This window comes from Gymnoscopelus microlampas, assembly GCF_963454915.1.
Source record: "Gymnoscopelus microlampas genome assembly, chromosome: 10".
Lineage (NCBI taxonomy): Eukaryota > Metazoa > Chordata > Actinopteri > Myctophiformes > Myctophidae > Gymnoscopelus > Gymnoscopelus microlampas.
Window position 1 is genome coordinate 13,398,287 of NC_139947.1, and position 26,260 is coordinate 13,424,546.

The 26,260-nt window shown below is 40.0% G+C and overlaps 3 protein-coding genes across 3 annotated transcripts; 2 read left to right on the forward strand and 1 right to left on the reverse strand.

Moving 5' to 3' along the window:
* Positions 1-1,786: 1,786 nt before the first annotated feature.
* lsm14b (LSM family member 14B) lies at positions 1,787-5,144 on the reverse strand (the record flags this gene model as incomplete). Its single annotated transcript, XM_084069957.1, has 8 exons — positions 1,787-1,919; positions 2,333-2,465; positions 2,596-2,757; positions 2,985-3,068; positions 3,283-3,468; positions 4,127-4,253; positions 4,343-4,509; positions 5,024-5,144. 8 exons carry the CDS (start codon positions 5,142-5,144, stop codon positions 1,787-1,789), a joined length of 1,113 nt encoding a protein of 370 aa, XP_083926083.1.
* A 1,667-nt stretch (positions 5,145-6,811) lies between these two features.
* On the forward strand, positions 6,812-15,870 carry LOC311052992 (calcium-responsive transactivator-like; the record flags this gene model as incomplete). Its single annotated transcript, XM_084068325.1, has 10 exons — positions 6,812-6,886; positions 8,771-8,847; positions 8,959-9,043; positions 9,192-9,327; positions 11,692-11,856; positions 13,620-13,709; positions 14,127-14,219; positions 14,797-14,916; positions 15,154-15,281; positions 15,844-15,870. The coding sequence occupies 10 exons, from the start codon at positions 6,812-6,814 to the stop codon at positions 15,868-15,870; spliced, it is 996 nt and encodes a 331-aa protein (XP_083924451.1).
* A 3,023-nt stretch (positions 15,871-18,893) lies between these two features.
* On the forward strand, positions 18,894-25,369 carry mtg2 (mitochondrial ribosome-associated GTPase 2). The gene is made up of 6 exons (XM_084069444.1): positions 18,894-19,450; positions 21,202-21,349; positions 21,977-22,092; positions 22,383-22,601; positions 22,965-23,103; positions 23,724-25,369. Exons 1-6 carry the CDS (start codon positions 19,220-19,222, stop codon positions 24,113-24,115), a joined length of 1,245 nt encoding a protein of 414 aa, XP_083925570.1. The 5' UTR covers positions 18,894-19,219; the 3' UTR covers positions 24,116-25,369.
* Positions 25,370-26,260: the final 891 nt, after the last annotated feature.

Below are 26,260 nucleotides of genomic sequence, written 5' to 3' on the forward strand. Positions count from 1 at the left end.
GAATAAAAAACGGTTGCGAGGCTGCGTCTAGCGTATATGGGCAGTGTTGCCATGTTGGCTTATTATAAGTGACTTTGGGCTTACTTCTCTGTAAAATTGCTAAAATTGCTTGTAATCTTTTTTTTTTGGGGGGGGCTTGTTTCTAACTTGTACTTGCTTATTTAGGCTCGCTTCCAATTATTATTATTTAAACCAGTGGTTTCCCAGTGGTTCTGTGGGTATTTTCAAGATGCCATATGTTTCTGCATTCATGAGTTAATAAATGCTAGTATGAAAATAACACCTAAGTAAAAAATAAAATAATAGAGGAAGAATACTTTAGTATCATTTTATTTATAGCCTACAATCCACTCCACTGTTTCCTGTTGGGGAAGTAATTTTATTATTTATATAGCTACATGGTATAGGCCTACATTGTGCACTTACTGTAATCATGCATACATTCAGTTTTAATATTGGGTGTAAAAATTATATTATATTAGAAATAAATACACACACACACCTTCAAGCCATGGGCCTCTCACTCCACAGGTCCCTCACGTTGTGGGCTCGGTGCTGGTCGGAGCTACGTTGTGTGCTCCATGGAACCCTCCCCACATGCCATGGCGATGCACTTCTCTCCATCTGCAGTCCTGGTGGAGAGCTGGATGGTCTCTGTGCTGTTAGATTAGACAACTTGGGATGCGTTTGTGTGTATTTTACAGTGTTTTGTAGACGACTCCATTTCTTTTTTTTTTCTTCCAGAAGGCCCAGAGAGAGTAGCCACCCCCCCCCCATTTTGTTTGACTCTATTCCAGATAGTGAAAAATACAGATTGTCCATTTCCAAAATGTTTGCCTCTTTCTTACATTATTTGACAATTTGGCCAATGTTTTATAGTAGTTGTTAGTTTTGATGCAGTAATTGTCTTTTTTTTTTAATTAAAAAGGTCTTAAAAGTCAGACCGTGCAAGCTGAGGCGCTCAACAGCGCGCACAATGTTCTGTTACTTGACGAGACTGACATTGAAATGAGGCAGCAAGAGTTTCGTCTTATCGTATTAGTTCTGTATATCCAGCCCGTTCCGTTTAATAGAAGTACTATTTTCAGCGTTTCAAAACAGACATGAAATAATAACTAAAGATTTAATATTAGTTACAATTTTATTTATTCAGATATATCCAATAACAAGTATCGAAGCAAAGAAATTCAATCAAAAATCAATATAAACAAACTTATTTAACGTTTTGGGAAAAAATAAATAAAACTCAGCTGAACAAAAGTAAATATTCATGTCCTTTCAAATAGTTGGTAGGAAAAAAAAGGGAAAAAAAGAGTGCTCCCCATGAGCCAAAATTTGGTAGGGTAAATGAAACAAATGATTCTGATGAAAATATACAATCAACACAAAGTATATACACGGAGCCATTCTGCAGCCTGTACAACATCCTACAAAGTGAACTGTCAATACATTTCCAACAGTATGCAAGTCAAAAAGGCTGAATACATGCATTCACCAGGTTTTACAACTGTGGATTGGTTGACTTGTCAAGTCATACTATTAGGATGAAGCCCATGTCCTGGTCGATTAACCACTGGCATCCCTATTTTGGATACAAAATCAAAATTAAATCAAAATTGTTAACAAAAATGTTCCCTTGTTATATTATTTTAAATAGCACATCTACAAGCTCACAAGTATATAGGGCTTAAGTGGATAATTCAAATAACAATATCCAAGCAGCTTATAACTGCCTTCTGTACAGCCTTTGTGTCAAGCTCTGACCTGCACTGTTCACATCTGGCTCTCAGGCAGAGTAAATGCTGCGCGGGGCCCCGTAGCCCCGTCCACGGTATCCTCGGTAGCCACGGCCCCTCAGGAACCTACCAGGAACACCGAAAGTCTCAACATTGCGCTTCCGCTCTTCTGCCCAAGTTGTTCTGGAATAGATGTGACACAGAGGATAGGGAAGGCACTTACTCATAAGAATCAGAGTTTTAGATAAGACATATTTGACATAATATATAATATAATATCAAATTGAACATGCATATAGTAAGGATTTAAGTAAGGACAATATATTGATATTATCATGGACCCCCTTAACTCTGAGAGTGAAATGGAACCAAATGGGCCCTAATGGGTCCATTTGTACACTCAAGAGTTACAGACCTGTAAGGACCCATTTGGAATGGACTCATGGACCTTGTATTGTGAATTTGTACTTCCATGTACTGTTATGTACTGTTCTCATGTCTTACTAAATAAAGTACATCAATCAATCAATCATGGAAAGCTGAGGGTTCCCGGAACACTCTTTGAGAACCACAGCAATAGGCTTAAATGGATTTACCTGGATTTTATATCAAAGGAGAGGTTGTCAAAAAAGCACTTTGCTTTGTCATAGAAGCACTTCGGCCCAAAAACATGATCCTCAGACGGTGGATCTCCTGGTTCTTCCTTTTCCTCCCCTTCATTATTACCATCTGAAAAGAGATTAAAACATATCATATTTCTATACATGCAGGATGAACAATAAGGCACCTGCAAGTGACAGCTTCATCATTCGACTCAAAATAGCTTGGTCTTTCTTGTACATTTGTGCACGCAACCAACCTTTGATGGTCAACCTGTCATGCATCTCCCTCTCCATCATCTCCTTGATGAACTGTGCATTAGCTGAATCGAAGTCAAAGTCTGTATCAAACTTTAGGGGGCTACGCGTAGGATCCTCCACCATGGGCTGGCCTCTTCTGTAGTTCCTGCGTCTACGAGGTCCTAAGGTATACAGAAGATTTTTTTTTACTATTGTCATTTTGTACAGGGCTTTTTGAGTCAGCCAGTTTAATAGACATTACTTTATTTTCCTTGTAAACTCAGGTTTACACCAGGTATAAATGAGTGGTTGAAATTATTTTGTGCAGACTTCCCATAAATTGCAGTTAAATTCAATAAAAAAGAAATGAGTGAAACAATGTTGACAATGTTACTGAATGAACATTTACCTTGCCTTCTTCTTGGTGGCAGTCTGTTGTCTTCATTCCTGTCCCTCTCCTCTTGACGTGTCCTCCGCTGGGTGTAAGACACATCTGGGGTTGACACGATTTCTTTAAGATGCAAGAAGATTACACTAGATTTTCTTTTGAGTGTGACATAGTTTCACAAATTGATGGAATAAAAAAAAACCTACACAATGCTCCTATACTCAAAGAAAGAAGCACAAGTGTATATATACACACAAGTGCTGCATTTGAGTGATTAGGCAAATGCAACACAATACGATAATACAGACAGCCTCCTTACTGGTGCCTCTAGTACTCCTGGGCTGGGGGGTCCCCTGTCTTGTCCTCTGGGGTCTTCCACTGTCACACCAGTGGTCCTGGGGTGCATTCAAACCTCGCTGCTGTGTATATGTCTCTACAGGTAACGTCTGGATAGCTTTCTCCACAGAAGGACCCCTTCTAATCGGTGGTCCATGAAGAAGAGGCCCTGCATGAAGAAGACCAAAGCCATTTAGTTCATGTTGTCATTTCAAAGCATCTGCTGAAAGATATGACACTACTCAAAGAGTGTCGGCTGATTTTAGTGTCATTTTAATTAAAGGGATATTTCACTTTCAAACATGTTTGTTGTCATTTTAACATCTAGCCTAGTCAAGCTTTTGTGAGCCCCCCAGATAATTTTGTTGCCATACTTAGATATTTGATATTCATGTAATTAGACACTTCCTATACAAACCCATTGTAACTTCAAACTCCATTTTAACCATGATGTCCTTGGATCTGGTGACTCATACTGCCCTCCTAATACGTGAGGGGGACATATTTTTGTTTTGTTTTTTAATTGCATTTTATTTTTCTAATTTCCACAAAATAACATTTTTTTTAATGAAAAAAAAAACACGGCCCCCTCACGCAGTAGAAGGACAAGATCAGTAACCAGAACCAAGGACGGGTGTTGTTAATGAATCTATCATGATTAAAATACAGTTTGAAGTTACAATGGGTGGGTTTGTACAGGAAGGAGGCATGTCTGATAGATACTGAATCAAGCAACTTAACACTGATGGGGTGCTCACAAAAGCATGAGTAGACGTTAAAAAGCGAAATATCCCTTTAAGTGGACACTTTTGCTCACATGCACTTACCAAGGCCTGCAGCATACGGTTGATTAAGGACAGAGCTGACAGCCAGGTGGTTATAGGAGGGAATTCTTAAGGAACCGAATGGTCCTCCTTGGGCTGGGAATATGCATGGGGAGCCCCCGCAGGAAGACTGGAGCAAATAGATATTAAACGTATAATCATCAATTGTGAAGCATACTGCCCATTTTTGGTTATTAATGGTGGAATGTGATTCTATACCTGCACTATGGCTGGATCCTGGGGTAGGCCATGGTAATGAGATTTTGGATGTTCACATAATGCAATGTCTTTTATGTCACTTCCTCTGAAAGTGATGTACTCATACAAATCATTTTTGGGTGGTGTTGGCCTGTCTGTGGGGCGGCCCTCTGTTCCAAAACACTGAACTGAAGAAAAGACCAATTTTACAATCCCAGACTGAGGAACCTTAACATTTTTGTAAACTTTACCTTTACACCTTTAACCTTGAAATAGCACAATGATCTTAGACCACCGTTTCCCAAACAATGGGTCGGGACCCATCTGTGGGTTGCGGACAACATTTTATGGGTAGCTAAATGTCAAAACATTAAAAAAAAATGTAATGCTTTTTCTAAAGAATTTCTTGAATAATTAAAAAAAAAATCATAAATTAGATAACAAATATTTAATAAGTAGTGAAAATAGCCAATCTACAAGCTCACAACGCATGCAAAGCATCACATTGTGAGCTTGTAGATCTGCTATTTTCACTAGTTTAAGTACCAGGCAAAGTTTAATGTCTCTTTTGGGTCTTGAGCTAAAAAGTTTGGGAACCACGTCTTAGACTTAGGCCTAGCTCAATGCAAACAAAAATAGAAAAACAAACAAACATAAAACAACAAGATGGACGACAGACTAGCATAGGCATGAACAACTCACCTTTTGCCAGTACTACTGTGGAGTCCACAGTGTCAATTGTATATAAAATGCCCTCATAGCGATTGTGAGCTTTTGAAATGAGGCTTATTTTACAGCCAATGTAGGGCTTTGCGGCGCTCATGGCTTATTTGTGACAAATGACAGTTGTAAACTCTTCGGATGTTATTATGAAAGACAGAAGACGCGCCAAATAGCGACGGAAGTAATTTATAGAATGACGTCAACGCTAATTATTAGATAGATAGATGCACCTGAGTGAGTTTGATATCCCCAGCAGTGGAAGAAGTACTTGCTTTTTACTTAAGTAAAAGTATCAATACCCTATTGTAGAAATAGTCTGTTACAAGCACAAGTTTGGTATTAAAAATGTACTTACTAAAATTACAAAAGTATTGGCATTAAAATATATTTAAAGTACCAAAAGTAAAAACTTTATGCAGAAGGTCCCATTTCACAAGTTTTCAAATGTATAACATTTATAAAAGTCCTTTAATGAGAGCAGATCTACAAGCTCACAACACGTACTTGTAGATAGGCTATCATATTATATTATATTATATTATATTATATTATATTATATTACTATATAGAGTGAGATATTTCAATATATTTTACCTGCTGTTTAATCCAGCGATCAAGAGAGGGAGACATTTTCTATTGACGCCATGTATAAATGACGGCCACAATCTGATCTGATGTGAGATACATAATATTATGCCAAATGGAACATAAATTAGATCTTGAAGCTAATTCAGTTCATTCTTTATTCGTTTATATTTCAAATATAAAGTGCTTACTACATGGCCACGGATGTTAGAATTACGTACGGTCTCTCAAAAGTACCCTTATGTTTCGTATTGTTCAATAAAAAGCATTTTAATCAGATTGGTGGCCATTTTCTCATTGAGTTATATTGTATTAGAGTGCAATGCACCTCCCAACCGATAGGGTCACTTAGTTGAAAGCGTGGAAGAAATGCAAAGAAAATGGCCACAAATCGGATTAAAATGCTTTTTATTGAACAATACGGTAGATACGGGTATTTTAGAAGGCCCGTACATAGTTGTAACATCCGTGGCCATGGGGTAAGCACTTATTATTTGAAATTTGAACGTTTATGTAGATGTACTGGCTAAAAAGGAAGAAAGTGCAAATACTATGTTGAAGTTCATCCATGACTGTCATATAATATATATGACAGTCAATGTATGTTTTGTAATAATAATCAAAATCTACAAAGTAACTAGTGACTAAAGTTTTCAAATAATTCGAGTGGAGTAAAAGTATAATATTTGCCTCTGAGATGTAATGGAGTAGAAGTAAAACTATTGAAATTGGAAATACTCCATTAAAGTAAAAATACCTCAACATTGTACTTAAGTACAGTACTTGAGTACATGTACTTAGTTACTTTACATTCACTGATCAAAAGATACAACGCACTTCAGTGAGAAAAGTGGTAGCGGCTACTCAATCTGTGGACTATACCAAAAACAGAGCAAGCTGGGGGGTTCGTCTATCCCTGAAAAAACGTTGTATTCTTTATGGAGTTGTTTGCATGGAGGAGAAATGATATGTTCCTAAAACATTGTAATCTATTCAACTTAATTGAGGGAAAAAAATAAGTGCTTTCATGACCGAGCAATGTATAACAGAACGGAATCCCTGAATACCCCTATTTCAGAGTAATGGTGAAACTGTGTAGCCTAATAGAGGGGGCTGTGCTCCAGATAATAAATATTAGAATAAAGAAGCGTATTATAGGCTATTTATTTCCCATATGACAACATGTCGGTGGCATTTTCCTCGGCGCGCCCCAGGGGGGGTAATAAAGGGGAGGTGACGCAACAAACGATCCAAAAGGTAAAAAGCCGTTCAGGGCGTTAATTTATGTTTAAAAAATATATATAATATTGTATTATTTCATGGGCGCGAGCGTGCGATCTACCTAGGCCTGTCACAATTAGGCTATTACATAATCATCTTATCGCAATTATTTTGTCATAATCGTCATAATCGTTTCCATGTTCAAGAAATATTCATACATTCATACAAGCAGAAATAGCAGACCTACAAGCTTACAACGCTGCTAAGTATAAGTATAAAATTAATAAATATGTCAACAATTTATTTGTATATTTAAGTTATTTGTCATATCTGCCCTGTGCAATTTTTGATTAGGAACAGAAATTAAATTTGTATTCATATGTTCCAATGTTCAATTCCAAAAACACAATTAATAGCAATTATTTGAGTGACAATTCCGTCAACTTCAATTTTGTAATCGTGACAGCAAACCGTCAGTCAGGGGAAAGTAGCTGGTGGTAAATATCAGAAGCAATGGCAACTGTTGTACTGATCTGAAGGATGCCAAACAAAGCGCAATATGATGGACGCTAATAATAGGCTACCGTTAATATCTTTCTTGTCAAGGGATCAATTGTGTTGCGTTTGCATTTAGGTTAATATTTTTCGTAGGCTATGTGAAACAGATAGGCGATATGTTTGGTATCAATTGATGTTTTGAATCTTATATGGTTGCCCTTTAGAGCCTATAGTATATATTAAACAAATAGCCTATGGTAATTTTTCAGACATCTTTTTAAATATGAATACACATTGTGACTCCTCAAAATAGAGGCACCCCAATGACAATTCTGTAGCGCATGGTGGAAAGAAAGTGAGAAACGTGGGACTATCCGAACCAGACAGTTTTAATTTGTATCCTTGACCGAGCCATGTGTTTAAAGGGATGGGTGCTGTTGTCTGTCTGCCTATCGGTGAAATAGACCAGTGATTCTCAACCTGTGGGGCGGGTCCCCGCATGATTTTGTGGGGGTCCCCAGATGACAGTGAAGTGACAATTTAAGGGCTTTTAAGAACATTTTAATACCTTAAAACAAAAAATAAGAAGAAAGAAAAAGACCATTACTGTGGCTACTGCATCAAAAGTAATAAACAAACTATCCTACTGGTCAAACATTGGCCAAATTGTCAAATAATATAAGAAAGAGGAAATAATTGTGAAAATAGACGATCTACAAGCTCACAACACCTGGAGGCGTTGTAGATCTGCTATTTTCACAATATTTATCTGTGGAGTCAAACAAAATGTAATGCCTCAACTCCTACATTCCAAGTGCTTGTCAGGGTGGGGGTCCCCTCCCCAGGGCGACCCCCCAAATATTGTTTTGGGGGGTCACGGCCTGAAAAGGTTGAGAACCACTGGACTAGCCCACTGACGCCTATTACAAAGCAAAGCTGACTTTGATGTAAGAAATGACGGTGAGATGCCAAGGATAAAGCAAGCCTGCAGGAGGAGAAACTGTCTCCGTCCTAGTTCAGTGTCTCTCCAAGGTTCTATGGTAAAATTAAACATGAAGGGAAAAAAAACACCTGACCCAGATTGTTCTGAGAATAGACAGGCGTGTGTGTGTGTGTGTGTGTGTGTGTGTGTGTGTGTGTGTGTGTGTGTGTGTGTGTGTGTGTGTGTGTGTGTGTGTGTGTGTGTGTGTGTGTGTGTGTGTGTGTGTGTGTGTGTGTGTGTGTGTGTGCGTGCGAGCATGCGTGCGTGCGTGCGTGCGTGCGTGTGCCCGTGCGTGCACGTGTGTGCGTTCGTGCACGCATGTGTGTGCAGGTGTCTGATCTTAAAGTTCGGAGTCCAGACCCCCTTTTTTTGTTTCTGAATTATAGCATGTTCCCATGTAATTTAACATACTCTGTATTGTAATATTTTCTCCCCCAAAGATGCTGGATGAGAATCATCATTTAATACAATGCATAATGGATTACCAAAGCAAAGGCAAGACAGCAGAATGCACACAGTAGGTGTCATGTCTTTCCACATTGAGGCTTCATATGTCAGTGTGCAGACATCGGCCTATACAAAAGCAATCATAGCGGTGACATTTTCACGGCTCTGTGCTTTTTGACAGGTATCAGCAGGTCCTGCACAGAAATCTTGTTTATCTGGCCACAATAGCAGACTCCAATCAAAATATGCAGTCACTTTTACCTGCGGTAAGTCTGCCTCATCAGGTTTCAGGGATAGGTATTCAAGTAATAATAAGTATCAGGCTATACTGTTCTTATCCACACACGGCACCTATCTATCTCTTTACTTTGACACCTATAAATTGTGACATCCATCAATGTCTTCCCTCCGCAGCCTCCCACTCCCAACATGTCGATGGGACCTGGAGGCGTGGGCCAGAGCGGGGGTCACTCCCAGAGCAACCTCAATGACAGTATGGCTCCGGCGGGACCCCCAACCACATCCATGATGCAGGGTCAAATGTCCAATGGTGAGAGATCGTTCCACACAGGAGTTCCACACGTACAGACTTGTCACGTGTGCTTTCTTTCACACAAAATCAAATGTGCACACATAGAAGCACACAAACGCTTGTCGGTCCTTGGTCTCGAGTGCATGTCTTTCTCTGACTCTGCCGCATGTCTGCTGCGTCCACTTTGACTTCTTGCAATTAATTAACTTACTGCTTGCAAGCGTCTGTGCTCTTAGCTTTTAGTCCAGCTAATGCTCTATATAGCCATACAATTCTGTGTTCCATTACAGCTAACTTGTGCCTTCCGATCTATCCCTAATCCTTTAATTTATTTACTTTTGCACCCATGACTAACATAGCCCATCACTCAAGCCCTATACCACCCGCAGAAGCTTCCGGTAAAGATGAACTGAATGTGTTCCCATGATGCCTATATGAATATGATGATGGTGATGATGATGGTACCACTGCATTGGGACTGTGCGTGTTGTGTCGTCAGGCCCCAGCCACATCCCCACACAGTCTGGTCCCTCCTCTACCCTCAGCCTGATGGCCTCAGCCTCCGGCTGCGGCCCCCCCGCTCCCTCCTCGCAGGGCAGCATGATCCATATGACTCTTCCTCTTCCTCGTCCTCCGCCTGTTCCCGCAGCAACCTCAACATGCAGTCTAACCCAGGTGAGCCGGGTTTAGAGGGATCCGGTCCAGGTGTGGAGGAATCCGGTCCGGGTGTAGAAGGATCTGGTCCGAGTATAGAGGGATGATCCGGTACAGGTGTAGAGGGATCCGGTCCAGCTCTACATATGCTGAGCTGTTGAATAGGCTATGTTGGGGCTTAGAAGACGCAGGCAGAGAGGCCGACAATCATTTCTCAGTTCTCAACTCAACTCGTCTTGCCCTAAATCACAACATATCTTAGCCACTCAAGCTCTAGTTGACCGGAGTCCTCCCAGGGCTCTATACTAGGCCCTCTTCTGTTTTCACTCGACACTAAGTTCGGAAATGCGCACCAGAGCGTACTCACATATTAGTTTGTATTGGCCAGTGTGCTCAGTGCTATATTTCTGAACGCACCCTAAATATCTTCGCAGAAAATAGCCGATCTATACATGTCTATTACGGCAAGATATGAAACGTGATTTCTGCCCTTGTTTTACATTTACATGGGGACAAAGAATAACAACGATCAACACATTGCTCTTAAAACCAATACATTTTTCAGATGCAGAATTTGACATTCCATAATTTCTGAATCCCTCCTGTTGCCCAGACAACCGACAAACTAAAACAACCAAACACATTCAGTTCATCAGAGAGGTCCTGCTTTTTTTGTTCCTCACCTCCCCGCTCCAGGCTTAACCACTTTTACCCTATGTATGTCACACTCTGACCCTGTCCTCAGCCCCGCCCCCTGTCTTTCCATGCGGGCAGCTGAGCGCACAGGTGTCACCAGTCTTGGGACAGGGTCAGAGTGTGACAATGTACTTCAATGTATGAGAAAATAGCTCACAACATGTGCCATCATGGCGAGTTGTGAGCTTGTAGATCTGATATTTCCACTGTTTTTGAAACATTTTTCTGAAAGAAATGTAAAAAAAGAAAAGAAAAAAAGCCCAGAATAAGGGCCCCAGGGTTAATGTGGTTAATTCTCTTATTCTCTGACCTTTGAGATGCAGCCCTTCTTTCTCTGGTTGTCTGTGTGTATTTATTGTTGTTTATGCACTCATATCACTGGCATTCCCTTGCATTTGTACTTAAAGAGCATCTTAAAAGTCTTTTAGAGAACTATGTTTTTTAGTTTGTTTCTTGATTTTTAATTTTGTCGACACTTTTTACTCACTCTTCCTCGGTTGTGAAAACAACATGTACTGTATGTCGGTAAGTGCTGTTGCTGATGTTGGCGATCAGTGCATCTGTGTAGATCAAAGTGTTGTCCGGGGACCCCCAGGCATCCTTGAGGGGGTTCCAGGGGGTCCCCAGCAAAATAAGGAACAGTACAACTTAAGCAATTAAAAAAAAAATAGTCGAGCCATGATGTGACGTGCTGTGATCTTGTACATCGGCTATTTTTGAAGTTTTTGCCAAAGACATTAACAGAATAGGGACGCCAGGTGGAAAGTGGTCTAGAATGTAATCCAATCATTTAGAGAATGTACCGTATAAGAAGGCTTATTCAGATCATAGTACGGTAGTTGCAGAATTCTGTACTTAATCTAATCCAATCTAAACAAGATCTTCTTTTATGGGTGTCGCCCTGGCACCACATCTTCTCAAATGTCGGGGCCTGCAGCTTAATGCGTATCAATTTGGGGGTCCTTGATGTGAAAATCACTGGTGAATAACGCATGAGATCATCTCTCTCCCATAATCCCACCTACCTCCCAGTGTCCATGATGCAACAACAGTCAGCCACCTCACACTACTCCCCGGCCCCCGGGGGCCAACAGCACTATCAGGGACAACAACAAGCCATGGGCATGATGGGCCAGGGTGGCCAGGGAAACAGTATGATGTCTCAGAGGCCAATGGCTTACCGCTCTTCACAGCAAGGTAAGTGGTGACCACTTCTCTCTTCACGCTACTGTGGGTTGGCAGTGGGAAAATGATTGATTATGCAAATCATTCTGATTGATCAGCTTCGGCTTAGCGTGTGTGTGTGTGTGTGTGTGTGTGTGTGTGTGTGTGTGTGTGTGTGTGTGTGTGTGTGTGTGTGTGTGTGTGTGCGTTCGCGTGCGTGCGTGTGTGTGTGTGTGTGGGAAGAAAGGGTAAATGTTTTTTTTGTGTCAATATACAGTAGCTTGAATTAGAAAGTGCTTCATATTTGAATTAGCAAGCTGGTGGCTTGATATTTTGCAGTGAAATTAATACGTAGTGGTTGTTGGAACGGTTAAAAGGTGTTCAATAAGTGTGTGTATAATGTCAAATGTTTATAACGGCTGTAAGCTTGAAAACGACAGTGGATGTGATATTTGTATGATGAGTGTCTTCATCATTGGTTTCTCTGTGACTATCTGAAAAGTCAGAGCAGATGTTGAAGCTCTTTGGTTTGGTAGTCTGTCCTGGGTGCTTGTGACTTTAAGAGCCAGATGGAAATATATCACTCTTGTCACATCAGATCTCGATCTCTAAATCATTTTACCCATGATGCTATGTCAGCATGAACCTAATAATAGCTCCTAACGTCTCGTCTTTTGAAAGATGTGGACTGGACACGTGCCTCATTGCTTGAACAGGATGGGAGACGGTTTCCAGGGTAACAGATGAAAGGCACCATTCACTCTACTGTACCACACTATGATCCTAACTTGACTAGATTAAATATTTCCACATAGGGGGGTGTTATTATTATTATTATTGTTGGTAACATTATATCCAAAGTTTGTCTGGGTGCCTCGCTCACCAGCCAGCCTCTGATTGGTTGTAAGGCTGTTGCTAAGGCTCTTCTGTGGTTCCTGGGTGATAATAGGAGGTGATATCAGAGGAGGTTTTGCTACTGATGTAGAAATTAACAGGTTCCGTTGAACACCTTATTCCTTCAATTTTCCTTCACTTTTGATTAGATTTAAAACTGGTCTGCAGATGGTTTTCGCAGCTTTTTTGTTGAGTTTGTCTGGTTTCTTTTCATCTCTTGCTGCGGATGTTTTTTGTATTATTAAGTTCAACTAATAGGATGTGAAGACAAGGAGTGGAATCTGGAGTTTCTGCACACTGACACCAAGCAGAGATCAGATTCTCCCTGATAACTGGCTTTTTCTTCTCATAATCACCCTGGGATATAATCACTTCCATGGCATTATTCATTAGTAGTTTATTCGGTTATCCATGACCGGTTCCAAATTGGGCTTGAATATTTTTTTCATGAACATATATATTTTTGTAAAAAAACAAATTCATGGTCAGTGAGTGAAATTAGACATCATAAGCTCTCAGCAGAATCAAGACACATAAAATTGGACAGTCTTCACTTGCTCATTGAATAAGGGATCCTAGCAAAAGTCAAAAGTATCCATGATATCATCTATCAGTATTCAATCTCTCCCCTGTCCTTCATTTTCAATGACACACGCGTGCATGTGCGCACAAACTAACACACGAACACACGAACACACGCACGCACGCACGCACGCACGCACGCACGCACACACACACACACACACACACACACACACACACACACACACACACACACACACACACACACACAGCTCCAGAGCCCAGTGTCTAGCAGGCCCAGTTCCTCTAACCACCACCAACACATTGGCCAGTTGGTCCGACCGCCTCATTAATCCATCGTGGTGTCGCCTGTCTTGCAGGACCTGCACAGCAGTACATGGGCCAAGACGAGTTCTACGGAGAGCAGTCTGGGCACAATCAGAGCTCCAGCGAGCAGTATTACCCTGATGGTAATCATGCACAGCCTTAAACCTTATGAAATTCGTACCCTCTCGGTCATGGCCTTTCTTTTCCTCACTGTGAGAGTTGATAATGCACCGAAAGAAGTTGGGAACGGGGCTGATGTTGATCTGAATTATGTTTCTTCCCAGTGTGTCTTGTGTCCATACTGTCCCCTTTTGGTGTGCAGAAATTTCAGATTTCATAAATTGTTTGAGCAGTTTGTCGCGGACAGAGCGCAATGCAATTCCCGGGGTGTTTGTGCCTTGTGTGTCACAGAGTTCATACTGAAGTTGAAGGCCCAGCAAATGTTTTTTGTGTGCTTGTCTTTCTGCCACTGTACATGTATTGTGAATGTTTACGCTTCCAACTATGAGAGGGATGAGTCGTTGTGGCATTTGTTATGTGTTGAATGCCGCTTTCTGCAGGTCATGGGGAGTACTCATATCAACAGTCGTCGTATGGTGAACAAGGCTATGAGAGGTCCTTTGATGAATCTTCACAACACTACTATGAAGGAGGTAGGGATACAACTATTCATTATTTTCTTACTGATTATTCTAGCTATGACTTACATATGAAGCACGTTTTTATATGGGGCTATATATTTAATATCAACAAATTGACACAAAAGCAATTCTAAGTGATTTCTTATAATTGGCTAAATCGATTAGCATGATTAATCACCTAAGCCCTATTCTATACTTTGTCAAAAACGATGTCATGCAAAAATGATGCCACCTGTTGTGAGTTTGCCTTGGAGATCTGTTATTTTTGCTATTCTTTCAAATAGATTATTTTCTTAAAATATATTATGTTTTAATATAATCGATTAAATTGATTAGTTTGATTAACTGTTGCTCCTCTAGAATGAGGTACCATGTAGCCTTAAAATAATTCACTGAATTATTGCAAAGAACTATTGCAGAATTCTGTCTCTGACTCTGTACAGTAGGGGTTGCTGTTTTCCAGTGTCACGCCATTAATATTCCAAGCCCTACTGATTATTTGTTGTCTATAGGTAGTACTGTCAAAGCACTAGAACATATGATAAATGTCAGTAAAGATGAATGTGTGTGTACTTGTGTGTGCCTCCAGGTAACTCTCAGTACAGTCAGCAGGGGGCGCAGTACCAGCAGAGCTCTGGCCAGCAACAGCCGTTCAGCCAGCAGCAGTACTCCTCACAACAGGGCTACGCTGGACAGCCACAGGGATATGGTAAATATGCATTTAATATAGACTGTTATGTTAAGATACTGAAGATAAGCTACAAACTCACAAAGCATAGCGATGTGACATATTGTGAGCATGTAAATCTTATTATATTTGTCATACAAAGAAGTATGTTTAAGTGGTTAAGAAAATGCCCAACCTCTTTTTTTTTGTACAAATGGAACACTGCATACACACACAAACTGGTCATAGAATGTTCATGTATGAACGACTCGCCTGCAGGTGCTGGGCAGAGTGCCTCCTCCCAGTACTCCCAGTATCAACAGGTTCAAGGACAACAGTATGGATCCTACCGCTCCTCCCAGGGTGCACCTGGAGCACAGGCACAGAGACCGTACACCTTTGAACAGGTATGTTACATACGAGGTGTCACATGCCGAAAATAGGCGATCTACAAACTCACAATTTATATACCGTACTATGAAAGTATCTCACTCTCTCTTAATATGTGCAACATATTAAACTACTGTATGTTCAGCCACACTCAAATTAGTACATCATAGAATACTTTTCGATTTAACGATAAAACACTTGAGCACTTCGCCCGTTTTCAACCTTATCTTCATATAATTGGTCCTCACTAATGCTCATTATAAGGGCACAATTTCCATCTATTCGCTCACATGTCTCATTTGTGGGCTGTGGACAGTTCAGAAACAAATGACATCATCGATGGGAATTCCAAGCTAATAGAAACTACAGCCTTTCTCTTCCTGGAAAGTTGGCATGCTGAAATAGAAGCCATTGTTCTTGCATTAATAACATCATCTTATAGCATCTTATAAATGAGCATTAGTGAGGACCAATTATATGAGGATAGGTCAAAAATCTATGAAGTGGGCTTTAAGGAATGCATTAAACTTTGTGTACTACACTTATCGTGTAAATAATCTGTCATCTTTTATCTCATAGGGTCAGTATGGAAACTATCAGCAATAAAGTATCACTTATTTTCCTTGTTTGATGAAAATCACACGGGGAAGGATCTGGAAAGTGAAAGACTCAACTGTGATACTATGTATTGTATCCTCTTGTCTTATTCATCGTCCCTTTAGCTGAGAAAATAGCCGGAACAAACATGACCCTCTCCTCACCTACTTCGCTCTCTCTTCAGGATCAAAGCTGAACGAAGTTCTGTAACCCATTAACCACTCAACCCCAGTTCTTTGACGATATTTTATACCTCGTCACACAGCGGTGTTGCACCGCGAAAATATAAAGCCGATCTATAAGCTCACAATGTGTCGCAATGCGACGGGTTGTGAGTTTGTAGCTATTTTTTTTAATGTTAGCCTATTATTGACATGCCCAAAATTGGGACGCCAGGGTTAAAGTGGTTAAAAGCCAGGGTAGGTCCAGGATGAAGTCAGTTAATGCCGAAACTACCTGAGAGATCTGTAGAGATGTGTCATGTTGAAGCCTCAGGACCCTGCCTCTATATACCTCCCTGTTTCTATTATAACTCACCTTTTTATGCTGTGTCGTTTTCATTTATTTTACTTTCACCAGCTCATCTGTTTTATAGATTGTAGCTACAATTACGCAAGTTAGGCTGAAGACACAAGGAGACATTCGCTAATATTTATTCAACAGACTAGATCGTTGCTTTAGTCCCTAGTAGATACAGTGTTATCTCATGATAAAGGATTGAGAAGGTGGAAATGTTGATCCTTATGCCTGGCTTGTTCAGGGAAGTTTGTCTGTGTTAGTCAAACTGTGATGTGTAGGTGTGTGTTTTCACTGTCTTAGTGTCTGCATATGTCTTATTTAGCTCATAGACACAATAGATAGAGGGCTGGCCTGGTTCAGTCTTAGGAGTGTGTATTTTGACCATGATAATCATATCTAATGTTACAGTAGTTGTTATGACGCTGAACTTTTTTTTGTGGTAATTATTCTGCACGCACAGATATCTTAGAGTTGCAGAAATAAAAAGTGACACTATATTGATCAGATCGTTATTTTATATGATTATGCTTTGCCACTTTGTCTGCACTTTAAGTAAGTTTTACTGGTAACTGTGTACTTTTTTATTGCAGTGTGATTACTAACTGTTTATTAAGAAATAATCCTCAAAAAGCCAAAGTAACATGGATAGAATGGTAGAATGTCCCCAGCACCTCTAATTGCGAAGTGCAATACACTCAGTCATATTGGGTTGCTTTTCATTGTGGCTTCTTGTGTAACGTTAATACAATGTACGTGTACTTTTATGTTATAGCAAAAGTTTATAGGTGCTATTATTTCATTTTGTTTTTTAAATAACAATTTATTTACTCTATTTTCTATGTGATATATTTACATATCACTTAAGGGTTATATGTAGATGTAAAATGGCATACTTTAGTGTTATTTTCAGTGAAAGTTTAACATTTATTAAACTGCTGTAGGACGGTGCAGATAGTAAGACAACAGTAACTCCTACAGTACATGCACGCTTGCCTTATCTTTTTTGTTTATTTGCTGTACTGTACGTTTTCATCACGTTCAGAATGGGCAAGTGTTTTTGTCATTTCAAATGTTACACAAAGAAAACCTCTGGTTATTATGCCAATAATCACAGACAGTTTATTACACAGAAATGTGATTCGTAAAGATGCTATGATTGTGAGAATTCAACTCTGGGGTATGCTATAGTATTCATCTCATCTTGGCTGTGAACAGCTAACACTGTATTTGCCATATTTTTGCAGGGTTATGCTTAGTTTATGTTCCATCATACAACAGTGTCGCAATTTCGTGCAGCTTTGTGAGCTTGTAAATCACGATTTTCAGTGCATGACACCGTTGTACGATGAATTATAAATTGGGCTGAAATGGAGATGAGAAGATACGTGTAGTTAGTATGTCAATCAACTAAATAACTTTATTATCCACTGAACAGTGACAATCATAGGCTACAACATCTGTATCATTGTTTTCCTGAGTGTTTTGAATATGTAATACATGTCATGTCTTAATACTGTGTGTGTGTGTGTGTGTGTGTGTGTGTGTGTGTGTGTGTGTGTGTGTGTGTGTGTGTGTGTGTGTGTGTGTGTGTGTGTGTGTGTGTGTGTGTGTGTGTGTGTGTGTGTGTGTGTGTGTGTGTGTGTGTGTGTTTGAGATACAGAGAGGGGGAGGGTGGTATGAATACACAAGATATGAATGTTGATTTACTATATACTGTAGACTGCATTGCCTATTCTTTTCAGCTGTCTTTTGTTACTGTTTAATAAATAACACAAATTGACCTTCCTTTTTGGTAAACATCTTGTTTATTTTATTGAGGACATTCTACCATTAGGTAGAATCAAAGTGCTGCATTTATTTTTAAATGTTAGACACGAGTTTGCAGAAATATGACTAGTAGTGAAAATGATTATTAGTATTATCTAGAAGTATCATTAAGCATTATTTATTTATTTGCTTTATGTGAAGTAATCCAGTGGTGGAAAAAGTACTCAAATATTCCACTTAAGTAAAAGTATATCAATACTGCAAATAGTAAAAGTAAAGGTCCCATATTCAAAATGCACTTGAGTAAAAGTGCAAGTATTAGCATCAATACAAAAGTAAAAGTACTCATTATGGAGAGAATGCCCCCTTTTCACAAGTTATCATATATAATATAATAATATTATAATATAAAATATATTTTTTGAAAATGGCAGATCTACAAGCTCACAACGTGTCGCGATGTGATGCTTTGTGAGCTTGTAGAAGTTTAAATAGGGCTGAAGTGGTTGATATGTTATGGTATGTTTTGTAATAATCAAAATCTACAAAGTAACTAGTAACATATGTTTTCTAATAATTGTTGTGAAGTTAAAGTAGCCTAGTAAAGCCTACAATTGTTAGCAGATCTACTTCTTTTGGGCTTTTGTTTTCATAGACATGGTTGCTTGTTTCTCTCGCGAAACATGGCAACACTGCTCAAATTAAGACCGTTCTCTAGGCTTCCGTAGTCATGTGTAATCCGTGTTGCTGTTTGCTTTAGTAGTAAGGCAGCAGGTCAGGAGTTCATATTAAACAAACTTACATTTCTAGTTGTCAATATATGAGCAAACTTTGGACAACGTCTTGGACTCGGACATTTGGACACAGTTCTTCACGTATAGCTTGACTCTCTAGTTTTATGCGGTTAAATGGCATGACTTTTCTGGCTAGCATGAGTTGCTACTAGCATTGGTGAAGGCATTGAGGTGACATAGTGACATAAAGTCAACGTTAGCTAGTATTATTGTTATTAACGTACTGCTTTTATAGATCATGCCATTAGAATAGAAGCACCTCTCTGCCGAACGTCACCATGTTGGTGACAATGTCGAGGGTTCACATGTGGATTAACAGCCACCACAAAACACTAGGACACATAGTTGGACTGAATAGATTGGTCTTGTTGACGTCCAGATGTTGTGCAGCTGTGAGATGGCCATCAGCTGCTCCTGCTGGTGACATCAGACATGTCACCACTACCTGTGCACAGTGGGCCAAAGCCAGAGCAACCCCCAAAAAGAGAGACCTCTCTGAAAAGAAACTGGTAAGCTTTGTGCATTTATTACACAATGAATTATACAGTCTGAGAAAATTAAACATCTGATCTATCTTTATGCCTGTGTTATTATAACCCAAAGTTGGAGTTAGTGGATGAGGGGTCAGGGGTGTACTGTAACACATGTATAAAAAATAAAAGGATATCAAAACCACATTTAGAATTAACCACTAAATAAATAAATACACAATCAAGCAAACAAAAGGATTAACTAAATTCAATAAAGATCACCGACAATGTATGCAAGTGGAAGCATACTCCTGAAGAGAATCACAATCACTGGTGTGTCACTACAGGTAACCAACAACTTAGATGAAGTGAAACAAACACACTTAACTAAACTTAACTAATACTAAAGAGAGACACAGTTACTATACCTAACTATACCTCACACACGCTCTTACAGAGAGAGACAGTCACCCATCACTACAGTAACTCACTACCTCATGGTAAGGATAAGGTAAGCTTAGAGAACACACACACAGAGCCACTGCTCTGCTTGGCAGCCAGGTGTTGAATCGAAGTGCAGTATGTTTCACAGGCCTTTTTATAATCAGGTAGTGAGTGAGTGGCTGATCAGTTGCACCAGTCTTTAATCAGTCAGTCTGTCACTTTACTGGTGTAAGGCAGTGGTTCCCAAACTGGGAGCCGGCTTCCCCAGATGCAACATTGTTTTCTCACTCAGTAAACAAACTAACATACAGTGTAGTGTATACAGGGTATCAGCACATTTCTAAAGTTACAATTTAATGACTTTAAGACCTTTTTAATGCCAAATTGTAACATTTTGCTTAAGAAAGAGTCAAACATTGTGTAAATAGCCGATCTACAAGCTCACATGTGAGCTTGTAGTTAGTCTATTTTAACAATATTTATCTGTGGAACGGAGTCAAGCTAAATGTAGCCTTGGAAACCCATGCCTTTAATGTAATGACTACAATTCCAAGCGCTTGTCAGGGTGGGGGGTCCCCAGTTCAAATATGATTCTTTTGGGGGGTCGTGGCCTCCCTGAAAAGTTTGGGAACCCTAGTAAGAAGGGGGGTAAAGGAGCAGGATCAGAAAGGAGACACAAGAAACATGAAGCACAGCCACTAAACCCACTTGACTAAACCCAACCTGTAACAGGCTGCAACTATCATATATCCTTGGTGCTGTTCTTACTTTTTCGAATAATCGAGAAGTACTCTCGTAGCTTATAGATTATTATAGATTCTTTTTCGTAAATCGATTATTTCATTCAAATCGATTATTTTTTTAATAATCGATTAAATCAATTAGCTCGATTAACTGTTGCACCAGTAATTTATTCTACTGGGAAAATTAAACATTGGCACTCAACAGCATGGCACTCCAAGACATGTGTTGTGTTGTGCAAACAGTATAACAGTATTGTACATAATCATTCATCCGTGAACCCAGACTGTTCATTACTTCATTGTAAGTGTGTTTGTATAGCACATTTCAAGACCAAGACAATTCAAAGTGCTTTACACAAAACAATAACATCATTAAGACAAAGCGCAAAAGAAAGACATTACAAAAGGACATTTTAATATAATTGAAATTAGTTATTAAAGAGTAAAAACAATAGAAAATAAAGCTAACAAGAAATCTATCAAAAGCGTAATTAAAAGAAAAAGAAACTTAGTTCTCAGCAAGTTGGTTCCAAATTATGTGGTGCATAAAAACAGAACGCTGCTATCAATTCAATTCTGATTATTGTTTGTTGTGTTCCATAGAGCCGTTACTTTGTTGACTACCGCAATGTGAAGCTGTCTGCGGGGTCCGGTGGGAAGGGGGCCTGCTGCTTCCACAGCGAGCCTCGTAAAGAGTGGGGGGGTCCCGACGGCGGGAACGGCGGCGATGGAGGAAACATCATCATCAAAGGTACAACCTGCCTTAAACCTTTCTGTCAGTGTGACACAAGTCCTCTGTTTTTCAGTTCACTTTGCAGCATTCTAATTCAGTTTGTTTATGCTTCATCCACACAATTATAGATGTATTAAGCCAAGTGGCTCTGTTTTAATGTGGGCTTGTCCAACCCACATGCTGTTAAATAGTTGGGATTTTGAGACTAAATCACAAGCACTTTTGAGTTTGTGTTTTCGTTAGTATTTGCTGGGTAACATTATCCACATTCACATGGGCTCATGTGGAACCTCAGTGACACTTTCTCAAGGTATAACTTTGTGAGGTGAGGTGGCACACCTTGCCAACTAGGATGGCGCACTTGTCGACGCACATGGCCTTCGTCTGCTCGCCGTGGTCACTCGCTCGCCTCATGGAGTGCCTGCCTTGTTGTCAAATGATTTAAGGATGTTCAAGTAACAAAAATAAGCGCTCCTCTTCCCCTCACGGAGAAAACAATATAGTGTACAGATGGGTTCAGTCCATTGTTAAAAGGTTTCATATAGACATACTGTAGTCACTGTCCGTCTGTTTCTCACAGTTTATTCTCCACTGTGTGTTATCATGATGTGACCATAAATGTCTATGTTATTGCCGTGCTTCCAGTTGACCGGATGGTCAAATCCCTGGCACAGGTTACTCCACTGTACAGAGGAGAAAATGGCCACGCAGGAGGCAGCAAGAACTGTTACGGTCGCAACGGCCAGCCCACCTTCCTTTATGTGAGTTCATTTCACACATGTTCACTTCTTAAACACTTGCTGTTGTATGCAGGGTTCCATTTGTAAAAAAAGACGAATAGTATTAGCAACAATAGCCGATGTAAAAGCTCCGCCTTGTGAGCTTGTATATATTTTCACTTTTAGTTTTACAATTGTTAAAAAACGTTGGCACACATAGATAAAAAGTCTTTAGCAGGTGGGAAAATATACAGTGAACATCTACAATAAAAAAATATTGTTAATAATTGAAATGATTGTGGTGTTGTTTTGACGTGTTTGCTCTCTGGTAGGTGCCAGTTGGCACGGTGGTGAAGGAACAGGGGAACATCGTAGCAGACCTCTCTGATCACGGCCAGGAGTTCGTGGCTGTGTTTGGAGGGGCTGGAGGGAAGGGGAACCGCTTCTTTCTGTCCAACGAAAACCGCGCTCCGATGACGGCCACTCCGGGAACGCCGGGCCAGGAGAGAGCCCTCCAGCTGGAACTACGCACCATGGCCCATGCTGGTCTGGTGAGTTTACATGCTACGCTAGGCCAGAACGGTCCGCAGGGGTCCTTGAGGGGTTTCCAGGGGGTCCCCAGCTAAATGATTGATAGTTAAAAATTAAATGGATAGGTGTAATGTATAGGTGTGGATAAATAATTCTACAAAACGGCAACAAAATAAATGTTTACTTGAAACGTGAAAACTACAGGCTATTTTTGGTGGGAGGATTTGGTGTGAGGGAAAAAGGAGGGGGCCAACTACAGACTTCTGGGGGAGCCAGGTCAATGATGTATATAGGGTTTAAGTGGTTAATAATGTTTCCGGCTTGATGCTACTGTACAAGGTATATTTTAAAAGCTTTTCTTTTTTTTTTTTTACGACTTTTAGGTTGGGTTTCCAAATGCGGGGAAATCATCACTTCTAAGGGCCATCTCCAACGCCAGACCTGCAGTAGCTGCGTACCCCTTCACTACCCTGAATCCCCATGTGGGGATCGTCGAGTACAGGGATCATGAACAAGTGGCAGGTAACACCTAACCCTCATAAACCCTAACCCCACCCCTTCACTACCCTCAACCCCCATGTGGGCATCATTAAGTACAGGGATCATGAACAACTCACGGGTCATTCATTTATTCTGCACAATAATGTTCTCAAATGGTTTGTCATCAGACAAGTCCAGGTGTGCCTTGGTGTTTTGTGACAACAACAGATTATTCTTACTGTATATACAACAAAGTTATGAATTATGGTAAATGTACTATTGTATATCAGTACTTTGTGCAAACTAATTTAAAAATGAAGCAAATTCTTATATATTTTAACCACTTTCAATCTGGCGACTTTATTTTGGGAATGTCATTATAGGGTGCGTTCGGAAATTGCGCACCGGAGCGCACTCGCCTATTAGTTTGTATTGTCCAGTGCGCTCAGTGCTGTATTTCCGAACGCACCCAAGGTTGAAAACTTTACATTGTAGGAAAAAGATAAAGAAAAGTAAATAACCCTTGGGCACAAAATGTTTGAATTCCACTGCTATAGAGAATAAGTGCAAGCCATGCATTGCATAAGTTATATTTCTGCATATTATGTTGCTATTCACTTCTCAAATGGAAGAGAATGAAAATAATACGACTCTTTTTCCAGTGGCGGACATCCCAGGGATAATCCGTGGGGCTCATCTGAACCGTGGCCTGGGCATCTCCTTCCTGAAGCACATCGAGCGCTGTCGTTTCCTGCTCTTCGTTCTGGACATGTCCACTCCCGAACCCTGGACTCAGCTGCAGCACCTGCGCTATGAACTGGAGCAGTACGAGCCCGGTCTGTCTGACCGGCCTCATGCCATCGTGGCCAACAAAATGGACCTTCCCGAGGCCAAGGATCAACTGGAGATGCTCAGGAGTCACGTCACCCAGAGGATTATTCCTGTATCGGCGCTTACAGGACAGAACACAGAGGATTTGATCCTCCACCTTAGAGAGTTGTATGATGGCAACCTCCAGGGTGTGAAGCAGGACAAGTCCACCAGGTGGCAGTAAACTTGTGTAAGAAACAGGGGGTGTTTGTGCTTCAGGTGAGGAGGAAATATGCTGTCTCTCACAGATAGGCTGTGTTGGACAAGTTACTCAGGGAGTGTAATAAGTTATTCTTTACTTATTACTTCTTAAGTAGTAATAATATTACTTAACATATTACTTGGTATGAAAAGTAACCATCCACACACACACACACACACACACACACACACACACACACACACACACACACACACACACACACACACAAAAGTAATGCAGCATTACTTGAATCAGTAGATGTAATACAAGTATGTTTTGGCAATTGTATTCTCTTACTTCTTGTTACTGGTGTAATATTACTTTAATATGTTACTTTTCTGCTCAACACTGGAAATAGAACTGAGCAATGTCTGATAGAGAGGAATTATGCTTCAGAACTCACCTCTGTATCCTAATAGTAAAAACATTTCTGTGAGATTTCACATGTGACGACTAGAATTTGTTGCGTGTTTGTTTATGACTGAAATTTAAAACGTATTTTGGTTAATACAGTTTATTTGAAAACAACGGTCAGGTCTTATATTTTATATTTTAGTTTTGCATGCTTTATTCATATTGCACAAATATGTTTTATATTAGACACATTAGCATCCACATGGTGACATAATATGAACATCAGTTATTTATTCCTTCACAGCTACTAAGTCATCTCTCATTTTGTGCTGAAGTAAACATCACATTAATTGAAAAGGTTATCAGCCCACATTTAAAAGAATCGAACAAACGAGTGGATTTCCAACGCAGGAGCTGATTAATCCCGTTCTGCTTGTGTGGAGCAGCGGTGAGGGACATTTCTTTTTGTTTTGGAAGGCTGATAAACAAACCCACACTAGCAGAGTGTGACACCGAGCTGACCTCTGCCCTCTGCCTGGCCTGTTGTGTGCACTGGGTTAAGCCGTATTTATGCTTAGTTGCATGCTGGTGTCGCGCACCGAGAAATAGCAGATCTACAAGCTCACAATGTGCTGCAGCGTGACGAGTTGTGAGCTTGCAAATCGGCTATTTCTCTGTGTGTGACACCACACACAACGAAGTATATCATCAAGCCCTTTAGGGCTGTTTACTGGCTGCTGATGCTGCTGCTGTTGCTGTTGCTAACAGGATTTCTAGAGGTAAGCGTTCGCAGGGTCAGGCAGTCATGTACTGTATGTTTTTGCCAACAACATTTTGATCATTTACAAATAGTTGTGAATGTAGGTTGTTGTAAAATGTGATGTTTTAAAAAGATAGTTTGTCCTTTTCTATGAATCTAGGCTACGTCCTATCATAAATGGCTCACCAGAGCTCCCATTTCATTCTGATTGAGAGTGAGACATGACCTTTGGTCATTCATCAAACATTGATTTTTATATTTTAAATTCATATTTAATCAAAAAGGCCTTGAAAGGTATTAAACTGTATACATACATTTGTAAAATATTTTTTGAGGCAATGTTTGAGTCACGATGTTTGAGTCACTATCTACGGTGTGAGTTTTTCTAAATAATAAACGGAAAGAAATCCAAAATACAACACAAACAGATTTGTTTTTATTGTGCAAGGATAGTTTTTTAGAGTTAGGGTCACATGACAAACAGAGTGTAACGAATGCTACGTTACCAGCCAATGTTGATGACAACCTAAACCACACATCGGCAACATACGGCCCGGGGGCCAGACCCGGCCCTTTGACCATCTCAATCCGACCGGCCAAGTCATATGCCATATGTTAATGGTTTTGAGACAAATTAATTGAACTCCAATTCATAGTAATTTATTGCCATTTGAGTACATACCTGCATTCCTCCATCGGTATGTACTCAAATGTTTTATGTTTATAATGTAACAGTGAAACAGTCTGCCGTGAGTCCATATATAATGAATGCAATGCGAGTGCAATGTGTTTTATCAGTGACCTATGGAGTGGTGCATATCAGACAAGATGCGATACGGCATTGATTGTTTTATGTAATCTTTTCATTGTAACCTCGTGCAGAGTACACCAGAGTGATACAAAAAGAAAAAGAAAGATCAACATTTTGTAACTGAAAATACTTGTTGTGAAAGCAAGGACCTTATTCTAAAGTAGTCTGGCATGTCTACCAAATTCATGCAGTTTTAACATCA